General features: G+C 39.3%; 1 protein-coding gene across 5 annotated transcripts in view; it reads right to left on the bottom strand.

Moving 5' to 3' along the window:
• The window catches only part of PLBD1 (phospholipase B domain containing 1), a 93,820-nt gene that overhangs the window by 3,313 nt on the left and 68,432 nt on the right, over nt 1-22,075 (bottom strand). For 4 of the 5 annotated variants that reach the window (XM_072653878.1, XM_072653882.1, XM_072653877.1 and 1 more), the window contains 4 exons: nt 12,201-12,401; nt 8,962-9,102; nt 6,909-7,094; nt 3,645-3,751 (listed from right to left, as the gene is read on the bottom strand). In XM_072653878.1, the coding sequence (XP_072509979.1) occupies nt 3,645-3,751; nt 6,909-7,094; nt 8,962-9,102; nt 12,201-12,401 (635 nt within the window). The remainder of the gene's footprint in view (nt 1-3,644; nt 3,752-6,908; nt 7,095-8,961; nt 9,103-12,200; nt 12,402-22,075) is intronic. The other variant, XM_072653881.1, reaches the window with a different exon arrangement.

Here is a 22,075-nt window from a genome sequence, read left to right as displayed (position 1 = left end):
GAATATTCAGAGGTCAAGTCACTGGCTGGGAAAATGCCCAGAAAAGGGAAAAGAAATAAGACAATAGAAGGTTACTTTCTTGGTGAACAGGCATTTCCTCCCTTCCTTTCTGATGAGGAAGAACAATGCTTACCATCAGGCAAAGACACAGAAATCAAGGCTTCTGTGTCCCAGCCCACCCAATGGGCTCAGGCCATGGAAGAGCTCAAAAAGAATTTTGAAAATCAAGTTAGAGAGGTGGAGGAAAAGCTGGGAAGAGAAATGAGAGACATGAAGTCAAAGCATGAACAGCAAATCAGCTCCCTGCTAAAGGAGACCCAAAAAAATGTTGAAGAAAATAACACCTTGAAAACTAGCCTAACTCAATTGGCAAAAGAGGTTCAAAAAGCCAATGAGGAGAAGAATGCTTTCAAAAGCAGAATTAGCCAAATGGAAAAGGAGATTCAAAAGCTCACTGAAGAAAATAGTTCTTTCAAAATTAGAATGGCACAGATGGAGGCTAAGGACGTTATGAGAAAGCAAGAAATCACAGAACAAAGCCAGAAGAATGGAAAAATGGAAGACAATGTGAAATATCTCATTGGAAAAACAACTGACCTGGAAAATAGATCCAGGAGAGACAATTTAAAAATTATGGGACTACCTGAAAGCCATGATGAAAAGAAGAGCCTAGACATCATCTTTCATGAAATTATCAAGGAAAACTGCCCTGAGATTCTAGAACCAGAGGGCAAAATAAATATTCAAGGAATCCACAGAACACCGCCTGAAAGAGGTCCAAAAAGAGAAACTCCTAGGAACATGGTGGCCAAATTCCAGAGTTCCCAGGTGAAGGAGAAAATATTGCAAGCAGCTAGAAAGAAACAATTCAAATATTGTGGAAATACAATCAGGATAACACAAGATCTAGCAGCTTCTACATTAAGGGATCGAAGGGCATGGAATAGGATATTCCAGAAGTCAAAAGAACTAGGACTAAAACCAAGAATCACCTACCCAGCATAACTGAGTATAATACTTCAGGGGAAAAATTGGTCTTTCAATGAAATAGAGGATTTTCAAGCATTCTTGATGAAAAGACCAGAGCTGAAAAGAAAATTTGACTTCCAAACACAAGAATGAAGAGAACCATGAAAAGGTGAACAGCAAGGAGCAGTCATAAGGGACTTACTAAAGTTGAACTGTTTACATTCCTACATGGAAAGACAATATTTGTAACTCTTGAAACATTTCAGTATCTGGGTACTGGGTGGGATTACACACACACACATGCACACATGCACACATACATAGAGACAGAGTGCACAGAGTGAATTGAAGAGGATGGGATCATATCTTTAAAAAAAAATGAAATCAAGCAGTGAGAGAGAAAGATATTGGGAGGAGAAAGGGAGAAATTGAATGGGGCAAATTATCTCTCATTAAAGAGGCAAGCAAAAGACTCATTAGTGGAGGGATAAAGAGGGGAGGTGAAAGAAAAACATGAAGTCTACTGTCATCACATTCCACTAAAGGAAAGAATAAAATGCACACTCATTTTGGTATGAAAACCTATCTTACAATACAGGAAAGTGGGGGATAAGGGGATAAGCAGGGTGGGGGGGATGATAGAAGGGAGGGCATGGGGAGGAGAGTGCAATCTGAGGTCGACACTCATGGGGAGGGATAGGATCAAAAGAGAATAGAAGTAATGGGGGACAGGATAGGATGGAGGGAAATATAGTTAGTCCTATACAACACAACTATTATGGAAGTCATTTGCAAAACTACACAGATTTGGCCTATATTGAATTGCTTGCCTTCCAAAGGAAAGGGGTGGAGAGGGAGGGAGGTAAAGAAGTTGGAACTCAAAGTGTTAGGATCAACTGTCGAGTAATGTTGTTGCCACTAGGAAATAAGAAATACAGGTAAAGGGGTATAGAAAGCTATCTGGCCCTACAGGACAAAAGAGAAGACGGAGACAAGGGCAGAGAGGGATGATAGAAGAGAGAGCAGATTGGTCATAGGGGCAATTAGAATGCTTGGTGTTTGGGGGGGGAGGGGATAAAAGGGGAGAAAATTTGTAACCCAAAATTTTGTGAAAATGAATGTTAAAAATTAAATAAAAAAAAAAAGAAAAAGAAAATAGTTGTGGGGAAAGGGAAGTTCTTGTTGTTGAATCATTTCAGTCACTTCGAACTCTCTATGACCTCATTTGGGGTTTTCTTGGCAAAGGTACTAGAGTGATTTGCCATTTCCTTGTCCAGCTCATTTTATAGAGGAGAAAACTGAGGCAAACACACTTAAGTGATTTGCTTAGGGTCAAACCATTAGTGAGTGACTAAGGTCACATTTGAACTCAGGTCCTCCTGACCCCAGGGTCAATGGTCTAACCACTATGCCACCCAGCTGGCCCAGGGAAAGAAGGTACCTCAAGACTAAAGCAAATACAATTCTTTAGAGAAAAATTCAATATATATATATATTTTGCCGGAAGAGCTTGACTTGCCTGACCACAGTGTTCTAAGTGGAATGATTGGGCAGAATTAAATTGCTTAGTAAGTTATAAGCAAATTCCCATAAAATAAACAAAGGATTAGGTCAAACCATGCTGCTTCAGGTTCTTAAGTAGCAAACCAACTTGGAACAAGTGGCTTTTGTGGCAGAAAGAGAGACTGTACCTTCAAACCTGAAAGTTTCACTTCTAATCATCCAGCAGTAAAGATTCTGGAATGAATATGAAAAATTTTGCAAAAAGTATAAGCCATGTGAAACTGAAAAGAAAGTTAGTAATTTAACTAAAGTGTACCAAAAAGAAAATGAAACTGGGGATCCATATAAAGACCAACTTACTATGACTCACAACAGAATTGCTCTGGGTTAAAGAAGTCCCTTGGACAGTCAATATTTAAAGAAATTAATTCAGACAAATAGTGAAGCTGATGCTTCGATAACTTCGCCACATAATGAGAAGACAGGACTCACTGGAAACGACCTTGAGGTTAGGAAAGACAGAAGGCCAAAGGAGAAGGGAACAGTAGAAGACGAAATGGATACAAAGTGTCACTGAAACAATGAAGAGTTGGACACAATTGAATGACTGAACAACAACAAAAATTACAGTTAGAAAAAAAAGATGGAGAAGGGATTGGAAGAAATTGCAAGTGGTTTACCTGGGGCAGTATAATCTAGAAGCTCAATTTTAAAAATATCTTTAATTTTTCAAAAGATATCTAAGTGGTTCGATGGATAGAACACTGAACCTGGAATGAGGAAGAGCTCTGTTCAGATTCAGCTGCAGACACTTACTAACTGCGTGGCCCTGGGGCAAATGATGTAACCTTTGCCTTAGTTTCCTCATCTACAAAATGGGGACAGTAACAGCACCTACCTCCCAAGTTTGTTGTGAGGATGAAAGGAGTAAAGTGTTTTGCAAGTGAAGAGCTAGCTACAAAACAACAAAAGGCAGTTTCAGGGGATCTGCTTTCCCAGAGACATGCCTGTTTGGTTTGTTTGTTTTTTTTAATTATGGGAGTAATCAAAGCCTTACTACCATACAAGCAACCAGAAAAGCAAGGGAAGGAAGATTTATTAAGTGTCTCCTATGTGCCAGGCACTGTGCTGCCTGAAACAGAAGAGGGACCATTTCTCCTGCCGTACTTTACCTTGGTGTCATAACAACCTGCTGGCTGAGGTTCTTTTGGGCTCAGGTCCCCCCGGCAGCAGATGGTACTACAAGGATTTCCTTTGGTGTACGGATCCTTCTTATAATCTAAGAAAACAGAAAAAGAGGATTGAGAAGGTAAAAGGAGTAAGATGCTTCATTATTCACAGTTGGCCTTCTGGGTTCATTCCAAAGGAAAGAGACCAGAGAAATTAGAAAAGTAGCTGAGAAGAACATATCTTTTCTTGAAATACTTTCTTGTTTCAAAAACAAATAATGTGGTATCTTGGCCATTTTGTTCCAAGAATGGTAAGTACCAGATGATATATTCAAACAACTCACAGTCCTGGAGCTAGTCATGTGAAGCCATTTTAAGAAGTCTCTAGGATACTCCGAATTCCAGGTACTCTGGAGACATCTTAAGATGGTTCCATAGTTTTGAAGAGATTAAAAAGTACCATCTTAAATGATTCCTTAGAGAAAAGAAAGACAATTGTGATATCCATAAGGACATTTATCATTTTAGAGAATGAGTTTTTAAATTCTGGAGGTTGGAGGAGAATTCATGGTCATGGAATGGATAACATGGCAAACTGAAGTGCATGACCATTCAGGGAAGGTTGGATGTCATTGCTAATCATTGGGGAATATGTCTTATTTGATTCATTGAATAGCTGGGTTAAGAAATGGCATTGCTTACCAGCATAAGTGATTAAGTAGCTATTTATAGAGGCGAAGAATTTCAGAGACAAAGGCTTGTACTCCATGTTGTTGAATTGGAATCCCAGGATTGATTTTTAAACATGATCCTTCAAGATTGATCTGTAAATCTACTCTTGCACACTCCTATCCATGTGGTGCTCCACCAAGCTATCAGCAGCGCATAGGTTGAAAAAGGACTTAATCTAAAACAAACATCCTATCTTCCACAGGTAGGTTCTTCCAACCCCTCTTGATTCTAGTGCCTGTTAAAGGCACTCTTTTAAATGAAACCAGAAAAATAGGCAGAAATGAGGATGACAAACATTCCAGGTAGGAGGGACAGCCAGAGAAAATGCCCAGAACCAAGATTCCCAATGTCTTATTCATGGATCATCAACAAGGCCTGCATCACCACTACCTGTACCAGTAACAATGGCAGGGAGACCAGTTGGGGTTATTACAACAGTCCAGGTAAGAGATGATGAGAACATGAATTAGGATGTGAGTGAAGGAAAGGGATGTACATGTGAAATGCTGAGAAGGTATGAGCAGTAATAGGACAGGCAAGCAAGGAAATTGAGAGTTGAGGGTACTACTGAGGTGAACTGGTTTACAAAGGAGTTCAGACTGGCAAGGGAGAAGGGCAAGGGTGATGACTTTGGAAACTATTTGGGGTGGAGGAATTGAATATCACAGTGAGGAAGGAAAATGCGTTTGGGATAAGTAAGGATAAGGAGATGGAATAATAGGAAATTGTTAGGATTAAAGAATTTTGGAGTTCTTAAACATGGAAATGAAACACTTGCAGGTGATGATAAGATTAAAGATATTGTAGATAAGGCAGAAGTGACTGAGCTCTAGTCCTCCTGGAAGCGGATGGTATTTTAAGGATCTCTTTTGCTTTAGAGATCCTTGTTATAATCTAAGAAAACAGAAAAGAGGGATTGAGAAAATAAGAAGAGTAAGAGGAGCCATTATCCACAATGGAGTTTTGGGGCTCATTTCAAGGGAAAGATCAGAGAAATTAGAAAAGCCCTGTGAAGAACATACTCTTCTCTTGAAATATATTCTTTCTGTTCCAAGAAATAGAGAATGGGCAATCCTTTGCTTCTATAAATAGCTACTTAATCACTTCTACCATCCACCTAACCCAATATACCTGACTGACCATAAGTATTTCCATATTAAAACAAGAAAAGAACCAGTGCTGTACCTTGGTTGAGTATCATTTCCATGCTATTGTTAAATAAACTTCTTTCTGGTAAATGTTGAATAGTCTGTAAGTGTCTATCCCCAAATGAACTACTGGACCAGCCTAGGTCAGTCCCAACCCATAAGATGGTGATTCTCTCTGTATACAGCTGAGATGGAGCAAAGGAGAAACTTAAGGTAGCTTAGTGGATTGAGGAACTGGGAAGTATGTATATTTGAGGAACATCAACCTGTGCATTGAAGTGCACCAAGTTATGGGGGAGAGCAACATATGAACATGCACTAAGTTGTAGGAGTGAATGTGATGGAGAAACCAGTGATTATACCAAGTATGTCAGCTTTGGTGATTTGAAAAGATAGTAATGCCATCAACAGAAATAAAGGAGTTCAGAAAAGGATCATGTTTGGAGGGGGAAAAAATAATGACTTCTGTATGAGGTTTGTTAAATTTGAGAGACTCATAGTATATCTAGTTTGAGATATTCATATGCCAAGAGGCAGTTGGTGACATGGGACTGAGGCTCATGAGACACTAGGTCTGGATAAGTAGATCTAAGAGTTATTTGCATAATTGATGTGATAATTAAACAGATAGGTGAGTTGTTGAGGTCACCAAGAATGAGTGCAGAGGGATTTAATAGAGCTTCGGGCTTGTAGTCAGGAAGACCTGTGTTCAAATCTCACCTCAGACACCAGCTATGAAAGTAGCCCTGGGCAACCTCAGCAGGCTCAGTTTCCTCATTTGTTGGACTCAATGACCTCTACATCTCCTCTAGCTCTAAATCTATCATCTTATGGTCATACAAGTATAGAGACAGAAGGAGGCTCAGGACAGATTCTTTGCGGACACCTATAATTAAAAGACATGTTTGTGAATGAAGACTGACCAAGAGTAACAGGAAAAACCAGAGAGGAGAAAGGATCTAGGAGTAGAGGGTGGTCAATAAGATCAAATGCTACAGAGAGATGAAGAATGATAAAAACTGAAAAAAAAATTGATTTTTGCAAATTCATTTTGTTTTCTTGGGAGAGTGAATGTGTTAGTGAAAAAGTAACTAAACATGTCTTATAGGCTTTTTTTTCTTGCTGTAAGTATACTTTTTTTTGTTTAAATACCTTTTAAAAATATTTTTTTTTAAATCTCACAATCTCTGAAGCTTCTATCCTCTTTTAAAAGAGAATGAAATTTCACTTGTCTCAGATGAATTAGGTACTATGCCACCTGTACCCTGGATGAAGTTTTGTGTCACAGAGTCTTCCACATTGAACACATAATTTAAGTCTCATGACTCACAGGCAGGAGAAAGAAAGTGTTTAAAAATAAGGTTCTTAAGAGAAGGGCATTACATACTGTTATACCGCATGATCTTCTTCATGGATTCTATGTCGGTCACTTTTCCCTGGTCCCGGCGGAAGATTTTGGCTCTTGGAGCTAGGTCGTAGGAGTAACCCAAGCCAAATTTCTGAACCATCATTGGGTAACCGCTCAAATTATAAGTCCTCTTATGGAAAGGAATGTTGTAGGATGGCCAATATCCTGTGTAGAGGCAGAATTGAGATCGAAAATGGGGAGAAGAGTTGGAGGGAAGATGAGAAAGAAAAAAGGAGAGAAAGAAGAGAAGTTATTTGTTGTAATTCATTATGAGAATGGGAAAAGTTACAGTGAAATTATACTGGGACACAAATTGGCACTTCAATAGGCTCTTTGAGGAAGGTCCCCAAGTGAATGGATCTCCAGGTTTACTTAAAAGGTGAAGCATTAGAATTCATGTTTGTTTGTTTGTTTAAAACTAGTTTTTAACCAATTACTTTTTAAAAAGATTTTTAATGCTTTTCATTTTTAAAATGTCACTGTCATTACTTAATGACTACTCCCTCACAGAAAATGTCTTTGTGACAAAGAAAAACAGTTAAAAGAACCAATGTACACACTGACTATGTCTGACAGAATATGCCCTATTATGTGTCTATAGTAGGCCATCTTTCTTTTTTTCTAGAAAGAATCCATTTAATTTGCAGTCTTTAGGAATTAAAATTAATTAATTTAAATTAATTTAAATCCATTAAACATTAATCTAAATCCTGATGTCTTTTAGTTCAACCAAAGATCTTAAAATAATTTCTATACTAGGAAATAAATATTCTGGGGTTGCATTATAATACTACAATAATGCTGACAATCTGGTGGAATTCCCCCAAAAGATAGATGGCTCTGAATGCCCCTCTGGTGGAATTTAGGTACCAATGTATCAAAAATAAAAAGGTGATCCAATGGTATGGCCACAAAAAAAATAGCATAACTCTAATTTCTTAGAATCTTAAAGTTTTCCTAACCCCAAGTTGTATCTGGTAATGGGATTCAAACCTTATTATGTTGCCAAAACTGATAAAAAAGGAAAGGGCCTGGCCCTAAGCAGAATCAATGTGATGGTTGAGTTGGGATAGGAAGTGACACCATGAGCGGGCATTTAACTTATTGTGAAAGGAAAAAATATCTGGAGACTGCTAAGTAAAAACCATTGAGATGTAGATTGGGTGATAAATTTGGAGTGAACATTCAAGGAAGAAAGGTTACTAAATGATGGCAGAGAGGAAAAGTCTAGAAGTAACCAACAGGGAGCAAGGAGTATACTAACTGACCTACCAGGGAAGGTGAAAAGCATATAAGGAAAAAGTATAACCAGAATTAGAAAAGGTGGCCAAGGATGCAGCGTCTTCCAAGAAGAGTCAGGTCCCAGTAAGTGCCAAAAGATAGAAGGTGCATGAAAGAAAGAAGTCTAAAATGAAAGGAAGTTTGCTAATTATAGACTAAATAGAGATCCAGAATAAATATAGTCTAATATAATCTAATTCTAAGCTAAATATAGATATTCGCTAATTATAGACTAAATAGAGATCCAGAAAATATGGTGGAAGGGATGGGCAGATGTTGTGCAAGACACTGTGGGAATAGGGTTGGGATGGGAAGGAAGGAGGGACCAGCAAACAGTACGCAGGGAGATTCAGTATCACTGATGAGAAGAGTAAAAGAAAGGGGTGGGAGTAGGATAAACACTGGGAAAGGCAGATGACAAAGGAATAATTTTTCAATTGATCTATTCTATAACAATCTTACTTCTCAAATTTAGATACTAATTTCTATAATTCCCCTGAATATTACTTGTTCCATTTGACATACGGGGAAAACTAAGAACCAGTGAGATTTTAAGTGACTTATCCAGCAATATTAGAGGACAAGCTAATCTTAGAGGGGTATGAAAAATTATAAATGACTAATTACAAGGTCTCAATCTCAAATTGTAGGAATGCAATGCTGATCTCAGCACTGGACAATCAGTTTATGGTAACCTAGTCTAATTTTTTCTCATCTGACTAGTAAAAGCAGACTTCTGCCAAGTACATACCTTTCCTGAGAATGTCAGTTTGATCGGAGAATTCCACGAGGGTGGGGATTTGCTCCACAATGAAGAGTGTCTCATTGGCAAGACTGTCATTTAACTTCACTTTTTTCAGATCAAGAATCATGTACTGGTTGTTGTAAGTGCCTGAGATGGGGGAGAACATGGAGAAGTGACTTAGACCTGCTATTATTAGCTATCCTGAAACAAAAAATATGCATACATTGTGAAACTAAAGAAAAATGGGGGGGTGGGGGGGGGTGGAGTAGAAAGATGTACATGCACTAGCTCTTCCCCCACAGCCTATAAAATACCTGTAAAGAAAGACTTTCAACAAATTCTAGAGCAGCAGAAGCCACAGAACATCAGAGTGGAGGAGATTTCTAGCCCAGGGTGACCTGAAAGGCTGACGGGAAAGGTCTTTTGCACTGGACATGGAGCAGAGCCCAGCCCAGCCTTGGCCACATGGCACCAGGAGGAGCAGGACCAAGCAGGCTTTGGGGACAGAATCCCCAGCAGCAGCACAGATCCCTCAACCCACAGGTGCCAAAGATTAGTGAGAGGGTTTTTTTCAGTTGACCAAGAAGGGAGCAGGGTGTCCCCATAGCTCCAGCCTCAGGTGGCAGCAGCAGAGGCAGCAGCGCAGTGAGCGGGGGCTCCCAAAGCAGGTAGCAGTCCACATCCATTGTTGAAGGCGTCATCGAAAAGCCCTTGGGGGAATTGAGCATCTGATCCGTACCTCAGCCCTGTGTGGTGGCCCTGCCCCCCACCTAAAGCTCTGGGGGAATTGAGCAGCTCATCTTAATCTCATACTCAATGGCAGCTCTGCCCTACCTAAAGCCCCTGGGGGAAATTGAACAGCTGATCTGAATCTCAGCCCCCATTGCTGGCTTGGTGAAACTGAAGGCCAGACAGTTGTGGAGAGGTAACTCTACTGCTCACAGATTCTGGGCACAAAAGTTTCTGGTTGCTCCCAGACCAGTGTACATGCTTGACTGTGCCACCGTGGAGGAACTGAGATCTTACAGATCCCCAGAGTATACCCTACTTTTGACAAAGGACCCAAAAGTCAAATAACTGGTTGGGAAAATGTCCAGAAAAGGGAAAAAAAAATAAGACTATAGAAGGTTACTTTCTTGGTGAACAGATATCTTTTCCCATTCTTTCAGATGAGGAAGAACAGTGTTTACCATCAGAGAAAAACATAAAAGTCAAGGCTTCCCAAACATCCAAAATAAATATTCAATGGTCTCAGGCCATGGAAGAGCTCAAAAAAGATTTTGAAAATCAAGTAAGAGAGGTGGAGGAAAAATTGGGAAGAGAAATGAGAGACGTAAGAAAATCATGCAGAGCAAGTCAACAACTTGCCAAAGGAGACCCCAAAAAACTCTGAACAACACCTTTAAAATAGGCTACCTCAATTGGCAAAAGAGGTTCAAAAAGCCAATGAGAAGAAGAATGCTTTAAAAAGCAAAATTTGCCAAATGGAAAAGAAGGTTCAAAAGCTCACTAAAGAAAATAGTTCTTTAAAAATTAGAATGAAACGGATGGAGATTAATGACTTTATAAGAAACCAAGAAATCACCAAACAAAACCAAAAGAATGAAAAAATGGAAGATAATGTGAAATATCTCATTGGAAAAACAACTAACCTGGAAAATAGAGTCAGGAGAGACAATTTAAAAATCATGGGACTACCTGAAAACCATGACCAGAAAAAGAGCTTAGATATCATCTTTCATGAAATTATCAAGGAAAACTGCCCTGAGATTCTAGGACCAGAGGGCAAAATAAGCATTCAAGGAATCCACTGATAACCGTCTGAAAGAGATCCAAAAAGAGAAACTCCTAGGAACATTGTGGCCAAATTCCAGAGTTCCCTGGTCAAGGAGAAAATATTGCAAGCAGCTAGAAAGAAACAATTCAAGTATTGTGGAAATACAATCAGGATAACACAAGATCTAGCAGCTTCTACATTAAGAGATCGAAGGGAATGGAATAGGATATTCCAGAAGTCAAAGGAATTAGGACTAAAACCAAGAATCACCTACCCAGCAAAACTGAGTATAATACTTTAAGGGAAAAAATGGTCATTCAATTGAAATCAAGGACTTTCAAGCATTCTTGATGAAAAGACCAGAACTGAAAAGAAAATTTGACTTTCAAATACAAGAATGAAGAGAAGCATGAAAATGTAAACAGGAAAGAGAAATCACAAGGGACTTACTAAACTTGAACTGTTTACATTCCTACATGGAAAGACAATATTTGTAACTCTTGAAACTTTTTTCAGTATCTGGGTAGTTGGTGGGATTATGTGTGCACCCCATCCCCCTCCATATATATATATAGAGAGAGAGACAGAGAGCACAGGGTGAGTTGAATAGGAAAGGATCATATCTAAAAAAATAAAATTAAGTGGTGAGAGAGGAATATATTGGGAGGAGAAAGAGGGAAATGGAATGGGGCAAATTATGTCTCATAAAAGAGGCAAGAAAAAAACTTTTCAATGGAGGGAAAAGGGGGGAGGTGGAAGGGAAAATGTGAAGCTAACTCTCATCACATTTGGCTCAAGGAAGGAATAAAATGCACACTCATTTTGGTATGAAATCCTATCTTACAATACAGGAAAATGGGGGAGAAGGGGATAAGTGGGGGGGGGGTGGATGATGGAAGGGAAGGCAATGGGAGGAGGGAGCAATTAGAAGTTAACACTCTTGGGGAGGGACAAAATCAAAAGAAAGAATAGAAGAAATGGGGGGCAGGATAGGACAGAGGGAAATATAGTCAGTCTTACACAACATGACTATTATGGAAGTTATTTCCAAAACTACACATATATAGCCTATATTGAATTGCTTGCCTTCTCAGTGGCAATGGGTGGGGAGGGAGGAACAAAGAGAAGTTGGAACTCAAAGTTTTAGGAACAAGTGTTGAGTACTGTTATTGCATATAACTGGGAAATAAGAAATACAGGTAATGGGGTATAGAAATTTATCTTGCCCTACTGGACAAAAGAGAAGATGGGGATAAGGGAAGGGAGGGATGTTAGAAGGGAGGGCACATTGGTGGTAGGGGTAATTAGAATGATCACCATTTTGGGGTGGGGGAGGGGAAAGATGGGGAGAAAATTTGGAACTCAAAATTTTGTGGAAATGAAGGTTGAAAACTTAAAATACATAAATAAATTTAAAAAAAGAAAAATGGTCTTACTTAATTGGAAGTTCATTTATAGGGTTACTTACCAGAGTTGTATCTTGAAAAGATATTTGCCCACCTCTTGCCACCATCTGCCATCATATTGGCAATACGGACCCTTTGCCAGGCCAAAAGAGATTCTGGCACCACCTCTTTTAGCAGGGTATAGTTAAATACAGTGTTGGTGGTCTGCAGCATGACCAGGCCACTGCTGAGAATATAAAAATCATCCAGAGATTCCAAAAAACCTACAGAAAAATAAACAGGCAAATTATTTGCCAGATTGTACAGTCATAAAACACTATACAAAAGTTCAATGCCAGTTACTTAACACTAACTGTATTCAGGGGTGTGCTGCAACCAGCTTGAACAAGTTGGAGTAAGATTATTGAATTTTCAGTTTGAGCATTTACACTGCAGAAATTGGTAAATGCTACAAATCAGGGCTTGATTTATTATTCTGTGGTTGTCCAAACTTGAGAAAATATTAGTAATGCAAATGGAACTTAAAAGTGTGTCATTTATACATTCCTGCCCTCCTCCAAAGCTGGTTGTTAAACATTTATAAACATAACCCTGGGTGAGGGGATCTGGAGAGTTTAGTGGGTGGATGGATAGGTCTGCCCTTTCCCTTTTGCCCTTGACAGACTTCTTGTCAGCTATTTGGCACAGGAAGCAGAGAAGCACTACAGTCAGCAAGAAGCTGGCATGTGAGCAAGTCATAGAAAGTGTAGGGAATCAGACTTCTTAGGTTTTCAGTAGCACAGCCTGAGCCTCTCTGCCAATAATGATGGGGAGTGGTAAAGAGACAAGATAAAAACCAAGAGCTAAGATGGAAGCTGCCAACACTATTTGTGGGGATCATCACTGCTGAGAAGAATCCCAGAATACCAGGGTTTGTTAGTTATCATGGAATAAATAGGGCAGGGAAACAGGTCTTTGTGCTCTCACTGATTCTGCTTCCTTGTATAAACTCTAAGATCTATCTAGGAGTATCCCAGGATATTCTCCTCCCCTCATCTCCCCATCCCTTCCAAAGCTACTTCCTATGACCTAAAGGCAATCGCACAGAGCTGTAGGAGACGACCAGAAGACTGTGGGGTGAATGTTCTAGGCAAGAATGACTGATTTTTTTCTTTTCCATTTTTCTCTATGTAATAAACTTAGTGACCACAAAACACTTGTTATGAATCTAATAAACATGGCTGGTTATGACTAAGAAAAAGGAGATTCCAGATATGGAATGATGAGGTAGCAAGCCATAGATCTTTCATATTTTAATAATCTTTTTTTCTTAGAACTCCATTTTTATTTTTTTAATTAATTAATTTATTTTTGGTTTTCACCATTCACTTCCATAAGATTCTGAGTTTCAAATTTTCTTCCCCCTTTTTTTCTCCCCCTTTCCCAAAAAGGCAAGCAAGCTAATATAGGTTCTACTTATGCATTCATATTAAATATATTTTCACATTAGTCAGGTTGTAAAGAAAAATTAGAACTAATGGAAAGAACCACTAGAAAGAAGAAACAAACTAAAACAAAAAGAGAGCAAACAGTACGCTTCCATCTACATTCTGACTCCAAAGTTCTTTCTCTGGATGTGGATAACATTTTCCATCTTGAGTCTTTTGGACTGAGAAGAGTCAAGTCTATCAAAGTCAGTCCTCACACTGTGGCTGTTACTGTGTACAATGTTCTCCTAGTTCTCTCCCCTCACTTAGCATCAATTCATATAAGTCTTTCCAGGTGTTTCTGAAGTCCCCCTGCCCATCATTTCGTATGGCACTATAGCATTCCATTACATTCACATACCACAACTTGTTCAGCCTTTCCCCAACTGATGGGCATCACCTGAATTTCCAATTCCTGGCCACCACAAAAAGAGCTGCTATAAATATTTTTGTGCATGTGGGTCCTTTTCCCATTTTTATGATTCCTTTGGGATACATATTTTAATAATGGTGAGCAATATTTATATCAGTTCCTAGGCTAAAATTTTTAACTGCCTGTTTCCTTTGTTGTATCCACAGCAGTGGGAACAAGACTATAGGAATGCCCTCTAGTGGCCAGTGAAAATATTACAGACTTTTATTTTGGCAAGGTTCTTTTGCAGGTACTTTGACAGGGCTGATGGGAACACTGGGCTGGTGGCTGGAGTATATCACCATCTGGTGGATAAATTATATATTGCAGTATCTCCTTTGTTGATCAAATGGAACCCTGTCTTTCTATGTAGACTTAAGGGTGCCACATGAGCTGGCATGAACTGCTGGCACTCCTACAATGCCTCATGTGTGGAAAGGATTCAATTGTTAACTTGGTGCAGATGATCCTTGGATGTATTTATCCAGCCCTAACCTCTTACCTGCTTGCCACTCTCAGATCTCCAACTGCCTATTGAACATTCAATGCTCCAGAATTAGATATACTCTAGCCATCTTAATCTCATCATATCCATATCTGAATTCATCATCTTTCACCACAAACCCTTCCCTTTTCCTGATTATTATAAAGGACATCACCATCTTTCCAGTCATCCAGACTCACAACCAGACTTACAATCTTTTTAGCTCCTTACCTCCCTACCCAATCTATTGCCAAGTCTCTCTTCTTAACCTCTCTTATACATGTCTCGTTTTTTCTCTGTATATAGCCCCTTCTCTCCTCCGACACTGCCAATTCCCTGGTTCACACCCTCTTAACCTTATGCCTAGATTTTTGCAATTGCCTCCTGGTTGGTTTCCCTGCCTCAAGTCTCTCCCCACTACAATCCATCCTCTATTCAGCTGACAAAGGGGGCTTCCTAAAGTGCAGATCTGACCACATCACCCATCTATTCAATAAATTATGGTGGTTCCCAACTACTTCTAGGATAAAATATAAACTATAGAATAAAATACAAAATCCTCCTTTTGATTCTGTTGGTGAAGCTGTAAACTGGACTAGCCATTATGGAATACAATTTGGAATTATGTTTAAAATGTCCCTAAAACGTCCATATCGATAAATCAACGAGGACTTATTAAGTTCCTAGAGGCAAATGTGGTAAATTGGAAAGGCTTTGGAATCAAAGAAACTTAAATCCTAGATCTGCCCCTTCATTGCCAATGGGATCCTGCCAAGTCACATAACTTCTATGGGGCTCAATTTTCTCATCCATAGAATGAGGCAGGAAGGGGAAAAGGTTGACCACATGACCTTTAAATTACCTTCCAGGTCTAAATCTATGATCCTATGTGCCAGGTATCATGTTGGGTGCTGGAGACAGAGAGACAAAGCAAAATGGTGCCTGCTTTCAAGTAGTTTATATTCTACTGGGGGAGACAACCTGTACACACACAGTTACGTACAAAATAAATACGTTATTTACAAGATAAATTCAAGATAATTTTGATAGGGAAGACTTTTGGGATCACACAGAAGGTGATGCTTGACCTGAATTTTGAAAGAAACCAGGGATTCTAAGAGGTAGAGAGAGAAAAGGGAGTGTATTCCTGGCCTAGGAGATAGGTGGTGCAAAGTCATGGAGACAGGAAATAGTGTCATTTTATGTGGAATGGTAAGAAAGACCTAGAAGGGTGGACTATAAAGTCCGTGAAGATAAAACAAATCTGCAAAGATAGGTTGAGATCAGATTGTTTAGGGTTTTAAATGCCATACTAAGTAACTGATATCAGATCCTAATGGCAATAGCGAGGAGTTTGCTGAGTGGGAGAATGATATGATCAGGCATGTATATTGGAAAAAGGTGCGTCCTGGATGGGTTGAGAAGCAGAATGGCTTGAGGCAATGAACTCAATTAGGAGGTCAGTGCCATAAGACCCTGGATAAGAAATTTATCCTCTCAATGCAATAGTCAAATAAGACAATAGCACAAAAGGTACTGAGTGACACCAACAAGGGTGGTGATGATAGGAGCGGAAGGAAAAATATGAATGTGAGATGTGTGATAGAAGTCAAATGGACAAGACTTGGCAACTGACTTCAATGTATGATGAGTGACAGTGAAAAGCAGAGAGTGACTCCAAGATGGAGATGTCCTTGAAAGAAATAGGGAACTTCTGAAAAGGGGTTGGTATGGCTTCTCTCTGGGACAAGTTGAGATGCCCATGGGACATCCAGGTCAAAATGTCTAATATGTAGATGTGAGAATAGAGCTCAGGAGAAAGTCATCTTTAATGAGATGAGAATTAACTCTATGGGAGATGATAAGCTCACCAAATGAGAGTGTAGAGATAAAAGAGCTCTACATATGGAATACAGAGTATAGAGCCATGGGGTACCTCATAACTAAGGGTGGCTTATGGATATCTGTTGATCCAGACATATACTCCAAGGAGTTTAGAGGCAGAGAGGAAAGGTACCATATATACTAAAATATTCATTCATTTACATTTTTCAGTGGTATCAAAGAACTAGGAAAAAATAGGTATCTATCAGTTGGGGAAAATGTGGTATATGAATGTTATAGAATATTATTGGGAAATGACAATGATGAAGAGCTGAAATTGTGAAGTAAGTAGAAACCAGAAAGCAATAGACACAATTACGACACAGATGTTAATGGAAAAAAAAAGAACAAAATAAAACTGATCACTGGGTAGTTATAATGATGAAGCTGACTCTTCCCTGGAGAAGAATCTAAAATGTATTCAACACTGTATTAATTGTACCAAAAAATGCAGATAAAGCATTTCGACATGGTTCCTCGCCTCAAGGTATTGGCAAGTTAGTTGGGAGGCCAAAGAAAAAGACACAAGCCAATGAGAAGCTGCAAGGAGTAGGAGATAGATCTAGGGTAACAAAGATTTAGGTTTCAGGCCTGCCTATGACACATACTAGTTCTATGACCCTGGATAAGAAATTTATCCTCTCAATGCCTGAGGAAGCCCTTCAAGACTGGAAGTCACAGGAGTTACTGATCTGCATTGGGTAAGGGAATTTTCCACGCAGGGAGTGACCCATATTGATAAAATCACTGATCTATTACACCCTTCTCTCCCACCCCCAGAAGTATGAAAGGCACTATACTAGGCATTAGTGAGGAGCAATTTTTGTCCTTGGGGCAATGCAAGCTACATCCAGGTCAAACGGCATAGAATATTAAAAGACTCTCAGTGTGGGACTCTGGGCCCTGGGCTGCTGGGAAGTCATTATAGGATGAGAAGTGGGCCATTGGTTAATTTCCTCTTTCAACTTCTTAGTAACTAGGTGCTAACCTCAGTTCTTTCTTCCATCAAAGGGGTACTGGTATTTCCAGTGCTCTGGGACAAAGCCCTGAGAGCCCTACCCTAGTTATGAGGTTTGGTCTTAAGCACTGGTGAGTGATTCAAAGACAAAAACAAAATCTTATCCTCCAGAAGCTTGTATTCTACTAGGGAAATACATTGCACAGATAAGCAAAATATAAAGAAAGGAGTGGAGGAGGCTAGGAAAAAAATCTGAGAAAGACTCTTACCAGCTGGGAAAAATGAGGAGGTAGCAACTAAGTGTAAGCCTTGAAGGTTCTCTGACTAAGGTTCTTTGAAGGCAAAATCTGTCTTTTTTTTTATTATTATTATTTTGCAGTATGAATGAATGGCAATTTAAAAAATTATTGAGCTGGAGTCAGGAAGACCTGAATTCAAAATCCAGCCTCAGACATGTACCAGCTGTGTCACCCTGGTCAAGTCACATAACCTCTGTTCGCCTCAGTTTCCTTGGCTGTAAAATGGGGATAATAACAGGGTCTACCTTATAGGATTGTTATGTGGCTCAAATGAGATAATATTTGCCTGGCATACAGCAAGCACAATGTAGATGCTGTTGTTACTTCTTTACTAGTATCATTATTATGCTAAGCATGGGAGTTACAAAGGCAGAATGGTCCCTGACCTCAAGGACCTTATATTCTAACAGCACCTAGAGGGAAATGGGTTTTGGTCTGAGAAGCCACAGGAGAGATGATCAACACATCCCTTCTAGAAACAGCGGTAATATAAAATACGTAGCTGCATCGGGCATTGCTGAAAAGACAGAATTGTTGGAGCTGCCTCGTTGGACAGATTTGATTTTAGTAGACAGCTTACGGAATAAGAGAGATGTCTGGGGGAACGGGGAAGAGGAGTAGTGGTGGTGGGACAGAACGAGAGGATGCTCCTTCCTGGAGATGAAAAGATGTAATTACGGGAAATTTTTAACCAAGTCAGTTAAGGAAATGTGTTCTCTGCATAGGAAAAGATCAAAGTTTTCACTGATAGAGACAGATAATAACACAATACAGTATGTAGTTTACTGTTTTAGCCCCATTTTACAGATGAGGATACTAAGGTTCAGAGAGATTCAATAGGACGCATAGGGCTAGTACCACAGCCAGGATCTGAACTCATATCTCTTCAAACTCCAAGGTCATTACATTTTCCACTATGCTCCTCCACCATTACCCCTCTTTTCCTTCCCCTTCATTCCTCCTAAATTCAGGCCTATATAAATTGAATTGGCCCACGCAGGCCATCCCAGGAAGTGTATCTAGAACTCTTCTGAAAATCTCTGGGGATTACAGGGACAAGGTAACTCAGCATTTGTTCACACTGGAAATAAAAAAACTCCCCAGCTGTTTCTGGCCATGTGGTAGCTTAGAGTTGAAAGATGTGGGTGGCATAGGTAACACAGTGGGTTTAATGCTGGGCTGGAAGTCAAGATAACTGAAGTTCAGATCTAGCTTCAGGCACTACTGATGTGACCTTGGGCAAATCATTTTAAACCAACAAACTGTTTGTCTCAGTTTTCCCATCTATAAAATGGGGATAATAACAGCACCTACATCTCAGGGTTGTTGAGAGAAGCAAATGATACATTTGTAACACATTTAGCCTAGCTCTGGGCACATGGTGGACACTTAATAACAAAGGCTTTCTTGCTTGAAATGACAAAGTGATTCCCTTACTGGCTGCTGAACCAGGGAAGGCAGTGATACAGTGCAGTTTTTTAAAGAAGATAACCCTTTTGGCTTGGTCTCTGGGGTTGTACTTCCCACTGATGAGGACATTCTGTTCTGTTACAATGTAACATATATCACCTAAAAAAATCACCACATGATGCCAAATCAGGGAACAAAAGCCACAGGGCTTATGGGAAAGATGAGGTCAGAGTACATTATTCAAAAACTGTCAGGGACATGTGAAAAAAAGATTTGAACATAATATAGCATTGGCACAGTTTTAATGATTACAAATACATAAATGCTATAATACATAGTGGTAGCATCCGTGCAGTCTGCCCACAACTCCTACTGCACAGAGAAGATACATAACAAATAGAGCACTTTACCTGGAAAAAGGCTTGAAGTTAGTGGAAATGCAAGGTTGGCAGATTTCGAGTTATTATGAAGTGGGGTAGTTTTTTGCATTCTTGCAGTAAACAAACTCAAAATCTGTGTAATGCTCAAATTGATCTCTAACACATCAATTGCATTGGAACAACTTCACATTTTCAAAACAAGTGTTATAGCAGAACCAACAGCCGTGTGACTAACTCTGTGTGAGAAAGTTGGTGGATGTAGGCTGTGTTCTCCCCTTGCTACCCTTCCCACGTAGACTGTGGACTCAATCAGGCTTGGGCCTCTGGCAGCATTTTCTGCATTTTATTTCCTTTCCTGAGTAGACAACCAAACATCAGTTTCAAGTTGGATGTGACTAGACTTGGATAGGACCTTGCGGTCTGAAGATGCTGAGTCAAATAAATGGAGCTGGCTGTCAGCAAGGGAAAGTTTAGGATCAGAGAAACCAACCACAAATAAAGGACTTTGCCCAAGCCCAAACAGTTTTACCAGCAGAGGAATGTTGGGAGTTGTTTAGACAGCTCAGAGCCAAGGTGAAATGCAAAATGCCTAATCCCAGAAACTGCTCTAAGAAATTCTGGATGAAATTTAAATATCAGCCTGCCAAGACATTTAACAGGAGTCTTAAGTTAAGTGAATGAATACTGTTTTAAGTTCTATCACTTTGTGCTTACAAGTCTTTTGTAATTTAGCATATTTTTTGTGGTAAGAAATAAATACCTGCCCCAACCCAATTTCTATTATATACTAAATGTGTTTTTTTTCTCTTCAACTTGGAGAAGAGGCAGATAAAAGGCAATAACTTCCGCTTTAAATAATTTGTCCTCCAATTATCTTCCCCTCCCCCCAAGAATGAACCTAGTCTCTTCCTCATGCCTGGGTAGACATAGTGAGGGAGGAGGTGGGGCTTAGCCCCTTGGGACCAGCAACATTTCTTTAATATTACATATTCATGCATATTAAAGGTCTCACCAAAATACAAAAATACTTAACTAGCATATACCATATGTGACCTATATACAAGTAATGGGGCAAATGAATTTGATGTTAATTGAAAAAAGTGAGTCATCAGGAGGTACATATTCTGACAGGGTGGGGCTCAGGGAAATCATTTTACACCCAGTTAGTCATCAATAGTTTGGAAGGGGAGATGGGATTTTTGGAGCTATTTGAAAGAAGGAAGGACAGATCATTATAAGATGAGAAGGTATAGTGTTCTATAGGGTGAGGGCTTGAGAGAAGGCTGGGAAGCAGTGGTGGCCTTTCCTAGCAAGAGGATTGTCATTAAATAATGGATTAACTTGGCTACTAGATGTAGTTTGATATAGAACTGTTTCCTCATGGCATGTAGATATACATATTATAGCCATGAAATCTTAACTTCAAATGCATGGAGTAAAGCCAGTGAACCATGCTAATTGAATCACACTCAATTCCACAAATTAGAAAAAAATTCTAATTGAGCACCTACTCAATTCTAATTGAGCATCATGTACTGCAGGGGATGCAGAAAGGAATAAGACATGGCCATATCCTTTAAGGGACTTAAATCTAGTAAGCAGAAATGGGTCAAGTCCACAAACAGCAGGAGAAGGGAGGAGAAGGAAAAAGGTGTGGGATGAATTCAGGAAGCAGGGCAAGGTGGAGCTCAGAATTCATAGTACGAGAGTTATGAGTATTTATATCAATGTAGATATTTCTTCTATATATAGTCAGACTGTAATTAAATTGGTAAGTTGAAATATACATACTTATATTCATACAAATTCATCTATGCATTTATCTACAGATGAAATCAGTTTGTTAAAATATATACAAAATTAGCCATTGGTGTAGAAATGTGCATATGTGTAGCTACATTTGCACATGTGTATTAAACACACTTGTTCGCTCATTTACTTATGTTTAAGTTTGTTCTAACACACTGATTAATACATATATATGTATTTATGTGCATACATGCATGTCTACACATATATTTCAATACATCAGTTTAATAATATATTAGATTAGAAAATGCTTACAGACACAAACGCATGCAAGGGAGTTGTGACTGACATCTTGGAGGCTTCTTATATCACCTTAGATGATCTTCCCTCCTTTCAGAAAAAGAAGACTCATGCAGCAAAAATAATTACCACAACTGAAATTGCTGCTTGTTCATTCTTATTATTCTAAGGCAAGAAAGATTGTGCAATAAGGGCTTTGCCCATTTGCAATAAGATTACCAGGGCAGTGCCCAGGGATGCTGGGACTCTTCTCAAGTACTAGTTGTTTGCATACATATTCCCTGAAACATGTGAAAGCATCCAAGAAAAAACTGGATGTTAGCTGAGTGAAATCTGAGCTTCATGGGAATCTATAATTCAGTGAACACTTTCCAACTAGTGTTTCAACATCTGTGGCTTTACCCACTTCCCTGAACAAGAAAAACTTCCAAGAACTTCCAGTAGATCTTAGGAGTTAGATTTTTAAGGGTTGTCCATTATAGAAATGTGTTCTGCTTATATAAGTCAGCAGCTCATCCTTCTTAGCTGTCTTTCACTACTATACAGAAATGAAGAATATCTGACCATAAAATCTCTCTCTCTCTAGTAAATATAG

This window comes from Notamacropus eugenii, chromosome 3 (genome assembly GCF_028372415.1).
Source record: "Notamacropus eugenii isolate mMacEug1 chromosome 3, mMacEug1.pri_v2, whole genome shotgun sequence".
NCBI lineage: Eukaryota > Metazoa > Chordata > Mammalia > Diprotodontia > Macropodidae > Notamacropus > Notamacropus eugenii.
This window is presented reverse-complemented; position numbering and strand designations above follow the sequence as displayed.